General features: G+C 41.7%; 2 protein-coding genes across 2 annotated transcripts; both read right to left on the reverse strand.

Annotated features, from left to right (window-relative positions):
* Positions 1–809: 809 nt before the first annotated feature.
* On the reverse strand, positions 810–5,408 carry LOC144657930 (uncharacterized). Its single transcript, XM_078518269.1, has 4 exons — positions 4,446–5,408; positions 2,510–4,140; positions 1,712–2,228; positions 810–1,628 (listed from the first exon to the last, which is right to left on the reverse strand). The coding sequence occupies exons 1-4, from the start codon at positions 5,406–5,408 to the stop codon at positions 810–812; spliced, it is 3,930 nt and encodes a 1,309-aa protein (XP_078374395.1).
* Positions 5,409–7,436: 2,028 nt separating this feature from the next.
* On the reverse strand, positions 7,437–8,539 carry LOC144657931 (52 kDa repressor of the inhibitor of the protein kinase-like). The gene is made up of 2 exons (XM_078518270.1): positions 7,977–8,539; positions 7,437–7,914 (listed from the first exon to the last, which is right to left on the reverse strand). Exons 1-2 carry the CDS (start codon positions 8,537–8,539, stop codon positions 7,437–7,439), a joined length of 1,041 nt encoding a protein of 346 aa, XP_078374396.1.
* Between the last annotated feature and the right edge of the window lie 2,854 nt (positions 8,540–11,393).

The following is an 11,393-nucleotide window of genomic DNA, read 5'->3' on the forward strand; positions in this document are numbered from 1 at the left end:
TGGTCGCCCACTGATGGAAAGCACTCACAAACCCACTGTTTGTAGGCGAAGTATGCATTTCAGTACAATAAAAAACATAGGCGTACAAACTCAAAGGGAGCTGAGGAAAAGTACTCACAAACCTGTTTTGCAAGGCAAAGCACGCATAAGATGAAAATTGACAATAGTGCAAACTTAAAGAAAGCAGCGTACAAACTTCAAGATAACCGAAGAAAAAGCACTACTCAAACCTGATGTTTGTGAGACAAATATCACACATAACTTGGAAACACGGGGTAGGAAAAAACAAGCCAGTCTACGGCTAAAACTCACAAATGCATGATGCCACTTTTACCAGATAGTGCAGGACTTGGATCTGGATTATTAGCTGCAGAAGTGTAAAGGGGTCGAAGGAATGTTTAGGCTTGAGAGACAGTGGCCAGGGCAGGAGTTTGAACATTCAACATTACAACACATCAGGTAACAGAAGCGAAGGATTCTTACGTGAACTGGCCAAAATGAGATGCTCGGCTCTCATTTATACCCACCCTGGTAAGGGACTGGCGCGAATAGATAAAGAACCTTTGTGAAAGGCCCTGAACGATTTATTCCATAAACGCAACGTGTTCGACCACACGTATCTTTTACAACATGTCATAACTTGGACTTAGTCCCCACTCGGTAAATACAAAACGCCCTTGCACAAAATTAACACAAAATTTCAGTTCGGAACATCCTCCCCCCCCGATGCAGGGAGTGCATCACTACATGTAACTATCAGCAAAGTTCAATAAAGTTCAACTCAAATGTTCAATTAGGTCTCATAAAGTTCAATTAAGTTCAGCAGCCAAGTCAGCATCACAGGTTTCAAACAGGTGTAACCGCTGCACTGGACGACGGGTAAGACTTCCAGGTGAGGTACGCAGGGTAACGGACCGGATAAGACCATCGCGGCCTGTGTGGGTGTCTTCCACTCGTGCACGTGACCACTGACCCCGAGCTACACGATCCTCACTCACTAGGACCAAGTCACCATTGCGGATTTCATGACCAATCTTATACCACTTCTTGAGAGGTGTGAGGAATTTCAGATAATCTGCATGCCAACGCTTCCAAGATCCATTTACAAGCCTCTGATGATACTGAAAACGTTTTGTGAGGGCTCCTGACGTCTGTTCTGAAACACGAGTGTCTTTATTCGGACACGCTTGAAGATTTCTGCCAATCAGAATCTGTGCAGGGGTAATCACACTGTAGTCATCAGGGTCTGCACCAAGGTAAATAAGAGGACGACTGTTCAGCTGTGCTTCAATTTCAGTTAAAATAGTACTTAACTGCTCAGCGTCTAACATTGCTTTGGCGAATAGTTTCTTCAGTGGCGTTTTGACACTCTTGACAAGCCGCTCATAAAACCCACCCCACCATGGGGCTTTTTCCACAATGAACTTCCATTGAATCTTCTTTTCAGACAAAGCAGTTTGGGTCTGGTCTGATTCCAATACTCCCCACCATCGCTGTAGCTCCTTGTTAGCAGCCTTGGACGTTTTTGCATTATCTGACCAAATAATGCTGCACATTCCTCTTCTATGAATCATGCGGCTCAGAGCAAGGAGAAATCGCTCAGTTGTCATATCAGATACCAACTCTGACTGCACGGGTAAATAAATAAACAGATATAGACTTTTTCACCACTGTCTTTCAAATACAAAGGACCAGCAAAGTCTAGACCCACATTAGTGAACGGTGGTGCAGGCTTAATTCTGTCTTCGGGAAGTGGTGCCATCCGCTGACCAAAGGGCTTTGTTTTGTAATGGCGACAAATAACACAGTTCCTTAGTGTTTGACGGACGGTCGATCGTCCTTTGATCGCCCAAAATCTCTGTCGCAAAACTGACAAAGTGTGTTCAACTCCAGTATGGAGTTCACGGCGGTGAAAATCATCAATCAACAACCTAACAACAGGATGGTTAGAAGGCAAGATTATATGATGCTTCTCCTCTTCTGGTAACAGTGACTTGTGAATTCTTCCTCCAACACGAAGAAAACGACTAGTCGGGCACATAAACGGGTTTAGATTGGCCAGGTTGCTTTTTGTCACTGGATCATGCTGTTTACATGACGCAATTTCTTCAGGAAAATTTTCTTCTTGTACATGAGATATCAACCATTCTTCTGCATTTTGTATCTCTAAACCAGCTAAAGGGCTGTCAATTCTTTCCTCTTCTTTCACTCTTAAGTTGCTAACGAATCTTCTGATCCAAGCAACTTAGCAAGCGACTATACTTGCTGAACCTTGTGAAATCAATAAATGGCTCTTTGGGTTGCACAACACAACTGACACTAGCTTTACTCTTCCTCTCTGGGTCAACAATTTCACTGGAAGGTTTTGACCTTAAATCCTCGGGCCAATCTTTTTTCGGACTCTTGCAACCAAGAGGGTCCTTTCCACCACAAATGACTCTCTCTTAACTGACTTGCAGGTAAACCTCGGGTAGGTAGATCAGCTGGGTTCTGCAGTCCTGGACAATACCTCCAAACACTGGGATCCAACAACGACTGAATTTCAATAACGCGATTAGCAACAAATGGTTTCCACTGTGAGGCTGCTCCTCTGATCCAGTGTAACGTTGAAGAATTGTCTGTCCAACAAACAATGCGGCTAATGGGACAATCGATTGCACCTTTGACATAGGTACAAAGTCTAGCAGTAATTACAGCAGCCATCAACTCTAAGCGCGAAAGGGTAATCTTTCTTACAGGAGCCACTCGGGTCTTGGACATTACAAGACTGGTAGATACCTTTCCATCTTTACCAACAACTCTCAGATAAACTGCAGAGGCATAAGCAACTTCTGACGCATCACTAAATGCATGCAGCTCCACTTTAGGGTTCTGACTTAATGGAAAATAAGTGTAACATCTAGGAATTTGAAGGTGTTCAAGTTCAGAAAGCTCTAGAACCCACTGATTCCATTTCAATGAGACTTCCATGGGAATTTCCTCATCCCATCCAACACCCTTGGTCCACAAGCTTTGAAGAATTAATTTTGACCTCACTAAAAAGGGTGTGATTAAACCAATCGGATCACATATCTTTGCTGCTAAGGACGCCACCAATCTCGAGTTAACAATGTCCACATCAATTGCAAAGACAAGGTTGTCAGTGCATGTATTCCACTTTAATCCTAATGCTTTCGTGATTGGATGTTCTGCTGCTAGACCACTTTCCAGGCTGACAAGACTACCTGCTGCTCTGTCCCTCTCTGGTATGGCCTCCATAAGCTCAGATGAATTGCTTGACCATTTTGTCAAATTTAAAGCAGTTTTCTGCATAAGCTCAGTAGCACTTTGCTGTAATTTCAGTGTTTCCTGAACATTGTCTCTCCCTGAAGCAAAGTCATCAACATAAGTGTTCCTCGAGATTTCACTCGATGCAACAGGGAATGTTTCTTTACAACTTTTCACATGCTCTTGAATAGTGCCAATGGCAAGTAACGGACTGGAAACAACTCCAAATGTGACCCTGGTCATTCTGTAAATCTTAGGCGTGGCCTGGGGGTCCAAATCTCTCCACAGATACCGGTGTGAATCTCTGTCTTCTTCTTTTAACCGAATCTGCAAGAACATCTTCTCTATGTCACCCATGATACCAACAACATTCTTTCGAAAACGGAGAAGAATTCCGACCAAATCCGGTTGTAATGCTGGGCCTGGCTCTAAGCAGCTGTTCAGAGAGACACCATTACTATCTTTCGCTGATGCATCAAACACGACTCTTGTCTTGGTTGTCTGCTTGTCTTCTCTAATGATCGCGTGATGAGGAAGATAGAACACAGGACGCCCATCTGTCAGTGTAATTTCATCACAAGGTACTTCTTCAGCAACACCATTCTCAACATACTTGTTAATCGCTTCTTTGTATGACACAGCTTTCATTGGCTCATGAAGCAGCTTCTTTTCTAGATTGTACAACCTTCTTTCCGCTTGCCGGTAATTATCTTTCAATGAAACACGATCTTCCTTCCATGGTAAGGATACTTCATAGCGACCATCGTTGTACGTTAGTGTCTCTTTAAACTTCTTCAAGACCACATCTTCAGCATGAGTAGTAGAAGTTGAACTTTCAGCAGGTCTAACACCAATGGACTCCAAATCCCAGAACTTTTAAAGTGTTTCATTCAATTGTTCCTCAACACTAATTTGAACATTCATAGACACAGTGCATTCTTCGTCATGACCACCTGTTGGTCCACAGAAGACCCAACACAAAGTTGTGTGAACTGCAACTGGCTCACTGGAACCCCCTCTTACAATGTCTCTTGTCACAAAGGAATAATAGAAATCCAAGCCAATAAGCACATCAATCTCCTGTTCCTCTCTAGAGAATTCTTCAGGAAATACTATGTTTCGAAGGTGAGACCATCTTGATGGTGAATATCAACAGCTTCAGCTGGCCGGCATAGTACTGGTGTAGTAAGTGCCTCAATACATTGAGGCTGTCCTGATTTGTCAATAGGTGCCACAGTTAACGCAATTCTCATCCGCAAAGTGCTCTTGGTGGCCTCTCCACCAAATCCAGAAACAGCAATTTTAACACTTTTCCCATCAAGACTAAGCTCATCAATTACACTCTGCCGAACAAACGATGTTTGAGGACCAGGATCAAAGAAACATCTCACAACGTTTGAACAACCATTTGATCCACACAAAATAGCTGGCACAGTCTGCAGAATCACCTTTCCACCTAAGCTCACTGCAACAGAATTTGCCACAACTGGGGACGACACAGCAGGACCTGACGACGAGGGTGGTAATTCAGGGGGTGATTCCACTTTGACTACTTCCAAGGGAGGACGAGCTGAATCCTGATGCAGGAGACTGTGATGTCTGCCTTGGCAATGCTTGCATGGAGGTTTCTGGCACACTTCAGCTCTATGACCAGATTCAAGGCATCGGAAACACAGGCCTTTAGACGTTGCTTTTCTGAATCTTTCTTTCACAGGCAATGACAGAAAAGTGACACATGACTTCAAACCATGGTTTTTGTAGCAAACGACACACTTGCTCTCTTGCGTTGCCGCACACAATGCAAAGGTGGATGATTTTTGTGACCGGTAAAACTTGAAACGACCTTCACGATTTCCAGGATTTTCCTTTGACGAAGCTTTCGAATCAAGAGAAGGAGTCTGTGAAGACTCTTTGGCTCTAATCAATTGTTCCAAGAAAGCGAACAGTGTTTTCACTTCCACACAGTCCTGTTTAGCTTTCTCCTCATCAAGCTCTAATTCCCATTTTTCCACAACTTCTTTTGGCAGCTTGTCAACTATTAGAGGCACAAGAACTGGAGCCAAAATTTCAGAATTAAACTTTTCACCCATGGACTCAACAGAGCGAACGTGACCTATCACTTCATCGTAGAATTTACGCATGGAGGTTGCATCATCAGAGGTCAAACGTGGCAAATGTATCAAGGATCTTACATGCGCATCAAGTATTAACCTTGCATGCCCAAATCTTTCCTTCAGGCTTTCCAAAACTGGCTTGTAATTCGCTTGTACCACTGCAAAACCTTTCACCGCTTCAGCAGCCGAACCCTTTTAGCGATCTCATCAAATACTCTAATTTTTGGACATTTGCCAACGGCGGATTGTCAACTTCCGAAACTTTTATCGACTGAAAATAGGGTTGCCAGTATAGAACATTTCCGTCAAAGGTTGGTAGATTGATCTTGGGTAGCTTAAGGACGGTGCCTCCTATTGCTACTGCGCACTTGTTCTGCGCATCACGCAATGCATCGATCACACTGGGCGCGCGCGCTTTTAATTAATTTGCTCGCTCAAAATGACGAATTCAACTACGCGACCAAGCGCGAGACTAAAAATCAAGAAAGTTTTCTCTGCGACGAAATCCAGTTTATGGACATATCCTAAGCCAGGAACTGCGGAAAAGCAACATATCAGTAACCATTGACCGCTAACCACTGAATATGGCTCACATTAACAGTCAGTTAAAAACAAATCGCTAAGCGCTAAATAGTTACCCGCAAACTGCTAACCGTGACAAATGGCGTAGTGCACGCGCGAGATGCAAATATTCAACTCGCTAGGGAGAGGATAGGAAAAATGTAACAGACCCCAAAAGCGATCTCATAGACCCTGAAAACAACTGGTATAACTTTTAAAAACGCGTGGTGACCCCTAGTTTTTATTTTATAAAATGTAAGTGGTAAGTCTATAGAGCACATGTTTAATTTTTCATTAAGTGAAAAAAAAATTTAGGCCGATTTTCTGGCCGTGCAAGTGAGAGCTGCTAGAGTCAAAAATGGCTCAAACGCAATTATTTTGTTAATAAAAACATGGATCACGCAGTTCCGAAGAAATTATTTGCTAGTTATTGTAAATATTGTTATATTTAATGTTGATTTTGTTCATGAAAAACCAATTTCAAATGGAATTTGCAAGGAAATTCTATTTAGCTTTACTTTATTTTAAAATGCCACGTCAGCACTTTTTTCCAGATTTCAAACCTAATTATCTCGAAAATTTGCGTGGCTACCCCCAATTTTCTTTTTGAATTTTAGTAGCCCTTGGTAACATCTACATTTCTTGTATAGTCATCGGCCGGGCAAAAATACTTTGTTATTAGTAGGCACCGTCCTTAACTTGTACTTGAGAGGACGACTGGGATGCGGGTGGATTGCTTCCTAACAATTGCACTTCGGGAACATGTTTACTTGCCAAATAACTTGTCATTTTCGCCATGCTTTCAATTACACGCACTTCGTAGTCATTATGACTCGCACATTCCGTATCGATCTCTTCATCCTCTAACATTGTGCACATCGTGGCTTACACTTTCTGCAAGTCATTCCACTTACTAGCGACGTTATCTTTCAACACTTGAACTCGTGCATTATTATCTTGTTGTGACAAGGCTTCGTCAATTAACTTCAACGTGTCTGTGACAGATTTTCTCAGGAATTTTCTCTTTTTCTTGATAGCTTCTAATTCTTTCGACATTTTGAAACACCATAAATTTCACTGACCTCAAATAATCGCAACAACACAGTTTCTGCACATTCACAGAAGTTCCACTCGATCAAGGAGCTGATGTGTTTTGGCGCCAAATCGCCGATATGCGAAAACCAACTTCTTCGCAGCAATAAACGGATCCAACACTTCTTTTGCTCGACCAATCGTCGATACTGTTTCTCCAAATCCAATCTCCAACTCGAAGGACCATGAAAATGAACGATCTATTCCATAAACGCAACGTGTTCGACCACACGTATCTTTTACAACATGTCATAACTTGGACTTTGTCCCCACTCGGTAAATGCACAAAATTAACACAAAATTTCAGTTCGGAACAGGCCCCATTATAAGAAATATGTGCCGAACTGGCCCATACAGGCACGATTAAAAGTATTCAACCTCCTCAGTGCAGAGAAATTCCTTTCACATTCGCAACTTGTTACAGGAATTGTAGCTGCTATCTGGAGAAAGACATATGTTCGGAAAATATGCCTGGTCGCATATCTTGATAGTTTCAGCAATACTTGATGGTAAATTGTCATCTAATTTGTCGCTCAAGTACTGCTTCCACCTGAACAATTCATGGTGGAGCAGCTCCGGAGAGGGGAGATCGTCGGTATATGTGTTAACCACCTCTTCAAAGTCAGGTTCAACATCCTCGCTCATCAGGACAGTTGGTACCAATCCGATCAGACTTCCACATTTGGCAGACAAACCTGTAAACTGCTGCTCAAATACATTAGATATGTGGTCCAGGAATGGAATAGTTAAATTTAGTCTATAGTACTCCTCCAGTGTAGCTGCTGGTGTGTTTGAGTGATGAATTTGGCGTTTTGCAATACATGGCATTTCAGGCGTCGTTCCAATTTTCTCCGCCATTTGCACAGCTTGCACATAGCACCTTCCGAAATGTACCACAACATCATCTCTTAACTTACGATATACTTGAGTGACTTCTGTTACCATTTCATATGTTTGGAATATGTCTTTGCTTGAACGTAACTCTGCAGCTTTGTACTGATGCCATCCAGATGCGACAATATGACGTATACCATCACAAAGGACAGAATGAAATCGAAGCTCGTAATGGAAGCCAGCAGCCCAGATGCATCTCGCTTTGTCTTGGAAGCCCAGTTTCCTTGTGCGTGATCATAGCCATCATCCTGGTGAAGGCCATGGGCTATCACTTCCAAAGAGTACACAATGTATACATATGATGCATAGAAGTGGCTATATGCAGAATGCCTCTCAGCCCATTGTGTTGCATAGAGATTCAGAAGTGGCTTTCGCTTTTCGGCATGTGATACTTCCTTGGATAATACTGATTTTAGGAGTCCCTCTCTTTTTGGACTGTACTTAAAGAAAAGTCGAACTTCCTTCATTTTGTCAATTGTGTTCCTGACAAGCGGAATCTTACACGAGTGAACAATGACAAAATTCAATGAATGTCCTGCACAGTGTGAATACATTGCCAAAGGTGAAACTTCACGGAATCGTTTTTGAAAGCCAACATTTTCACTAGACATTGCTGCAGCACCATTTTATGTTTGGGCAAGGATATGAGTAGCATCCAGCTGTTTTCTCGTCAAGAGAATGCAATATAGCTGTAGCTATACTATGACCGCTGACATTGGCCATGTGCACAAACTCAATGAATTCTTTGCGAGTGTTTTTTCCCTCGTCCATGAACCTGAGACAGAGACTTCGCTTTCCAGCATGTGCGGCGTAGCTTTGTCTGCCATGATAACAAAATATCATTTAAAATCATTTTGCTTAACACAGAAAGGAACTCGTTTTGAATTTGTGAAGACATTTACTGAGCGGATTTGTCCCTTGGAGCTTGCAAAAGACGTTGCAACAATCCATCATGCTCAGAAAGTATGGACAGCAGAGACGGAAAGTTTCCGGATTTCCCATTCCTGACATATCTTCATGGTCTCCTCGCGGTGCTATACACTGCTTGCAGCAGAACAAAACAGCTTTTATTATAATTTTCAGAATGTGTCTATTCTCAATACGACGCTGGGTTCTGGTTGTGTTAAATCTATCAGGTAAAGTCAACTCGGGCTTATTAATGCAGTCTACAAACAACTTTGGTGCACTCATAGCCCTGTTGTGGTATGCATTATTGGCATCATCAGCTAACTCTGACCAGATCTTCGTCCATTTGTTGAATGGTCGGTTCACTAAGGCCCCTTTCTACTTTCTGTGGTCAGAAAAAAGGGCATTGTTTCATTTGCCATTAAACAATGACAAGACAGCAACCAGTCGAAGAAAAACGTTTCCTGCTTGTTTAATATGAATATGTGAATTGGCCGGTATTAAACCAACGATTGCGCCTTTTTAAGGGCTACAAGTGTAGGCCTGCAGCGTTAATGACCTTTTTAACATTCTTAGAAAATCCGGTCTCTCTCTTTTAAATCCGCTAATGTCTCCACTCTGTTCAGCGTTAATTAGTGTGCACAGGGCCTTAGTATCAGTTGTCGCAGTTAGTCTTGCACAAGGTGGGGTGGGGGGAGGGAGAAAGTCGGCACTTTTCTTTGACGGCAAAGCGGTGCTGGAAAATGGTGCGTCTGTCAATCAAGCCGTTGCTAAGAAAGACGTCACACGAAGTTTTGTTTTTCTCAAAAAGATTTGAATATCAATGACTGCATGCTTGTGAAATGCAAATAGTGGTGGTGTTTGCGTTTGTTTCACGCCGCTAAGATTTTTTTTTGCATTTTCAGCCAGATTTCACACCTGATGTTTCATGTCACTCAGAATGATTAGGCGGCATGGAGTTGACATTTAAAGGTCAAATGCAACGAGATTTGACCAAATTTTATTTTGGATTCATTTTGACTTTAAATGAAAGGAGTTACTGTGAATAATCATAATCTACAGTTTGAAACGATTTGGTTAAAACGTCGCTGAGATATTCAACGTTAAAGACGGCCCTTTATCTTCGCTTCACAAACGGAACGGTTCGGAAAAGCTTCGGAAAATTGTCGGAAATGGATTTTGTGACGTCACATGTGGCGAGCTTCGACGCGCGAAGATGCAGCAAAGTACTGTTGTCTCTGCCAAGTCTGCTGCATCTTTTGGCATTTAAAATAATGATAAAGCCGGATGATCATTCGAAATATTTTCTCAAAGACGAGGAGCGATGCAAGGAATGTTTGAGATCGACGAAAAAGAGAGGATGTTTATGCCAAATGTACGCCGGCTTTGCTCGGCAAATACAGTATCATAGGACATGTTTTTCTCAGAAAGCTTCCAGTAGAATCTTGCACTTTGGTCCGAGTTCCTGCCCTAGAAACTTCGAAAGAGACCTGGCGCTTCTCCTCTTATTACCAACTTGAAGAGAAAGCCGTTAATCAAGGACTAATGCGAAATCGTTTGCGACGAAATGCAGACTGCGAAGGTAAAGTCGCTAATAAACTTAACCCATTGTCTGGGAACCTCAAAGTTGTACTTTCTTCTATTGTATTGAATTGAACTTAACAGATTCACACACTACATTCTTAATTTGACCCTAGTCGCTTCATGAACTTCTACCAAAAATACAACTTTACATTACTGTTTGTGTGAAATATTGTGAATCGCGAGGATGGTATTAAAAATATATTTTAATTTTTATTACAGGAAGTAAAATTGTGCATGAAACAGTTCTGAAGTTACAGACAAATCTTTTATGTTTATGTTTTTTTAACTTAAAAATGATACTCTCTCTATTGTTTCAAACTTCTAAAAAACTAAATCGTGCATGCAGACGTTTTAATGTACAGTATTCTGTACAATGAAGCACTCGTTTCAATTGTTTGTTTATATTTGAAATTATTATGAATGCTAAATATAACAACGAAAATACCCCGGACTTAACATTGTCGGTGCCCAAGACAAGGTTATTTTTAATACAAACTATAAGATGAGTTTTTTCACTTGAGAAGGCCAATTTACTCGATGCATTTGTTGTTCAGATCTGCATTAACCTCATTCCAATACATCAACTGTTGCATTGCATAGCACTCCTTATAAACTGCAAATCAGCCTTTAATGTGGCCAATAAACTGATATGTACAACTGAATGGTAATTTAGTTTTAATTTCAGCTATTTATGAGAAAGCTAAGGCATAAACCCGACCAGATCGGCTAACTGTTTTGCATGAAACTTTGTTGTCTAGCAATTTTGTCATGAACCACTAGCTCAGGAGAATCTGCAACCACTCCTGTAGGTGTGTCATGACAATTTATTTCTGAAACTAACTCTTCATAATTTTGTCTGCCCCAAAACTTTTGACCTTTTACAAATTCCTCAGTAACAGCTTTTCGCATACTCCCTTAAAATAATCTATATGGGTATTTTTGGTGCCAAAGACCCCCTCCCCACTTGCTGGGGGT

This window comes from Oculina patagonica, chromosome 6, assembly GCF_052425735.1.
Source record: "Oculina patagonica isolate OP01 chromosome 6, crgOcupat, whole genome shotgun sequence".
NCBI classification, from domain to species: domain Eukaryota; kingdom Metazoa; phylum Cnidaria; class Anthozoa; order Scleractinia; family Oculinidae; genus Oculina; species Oculina patagonica.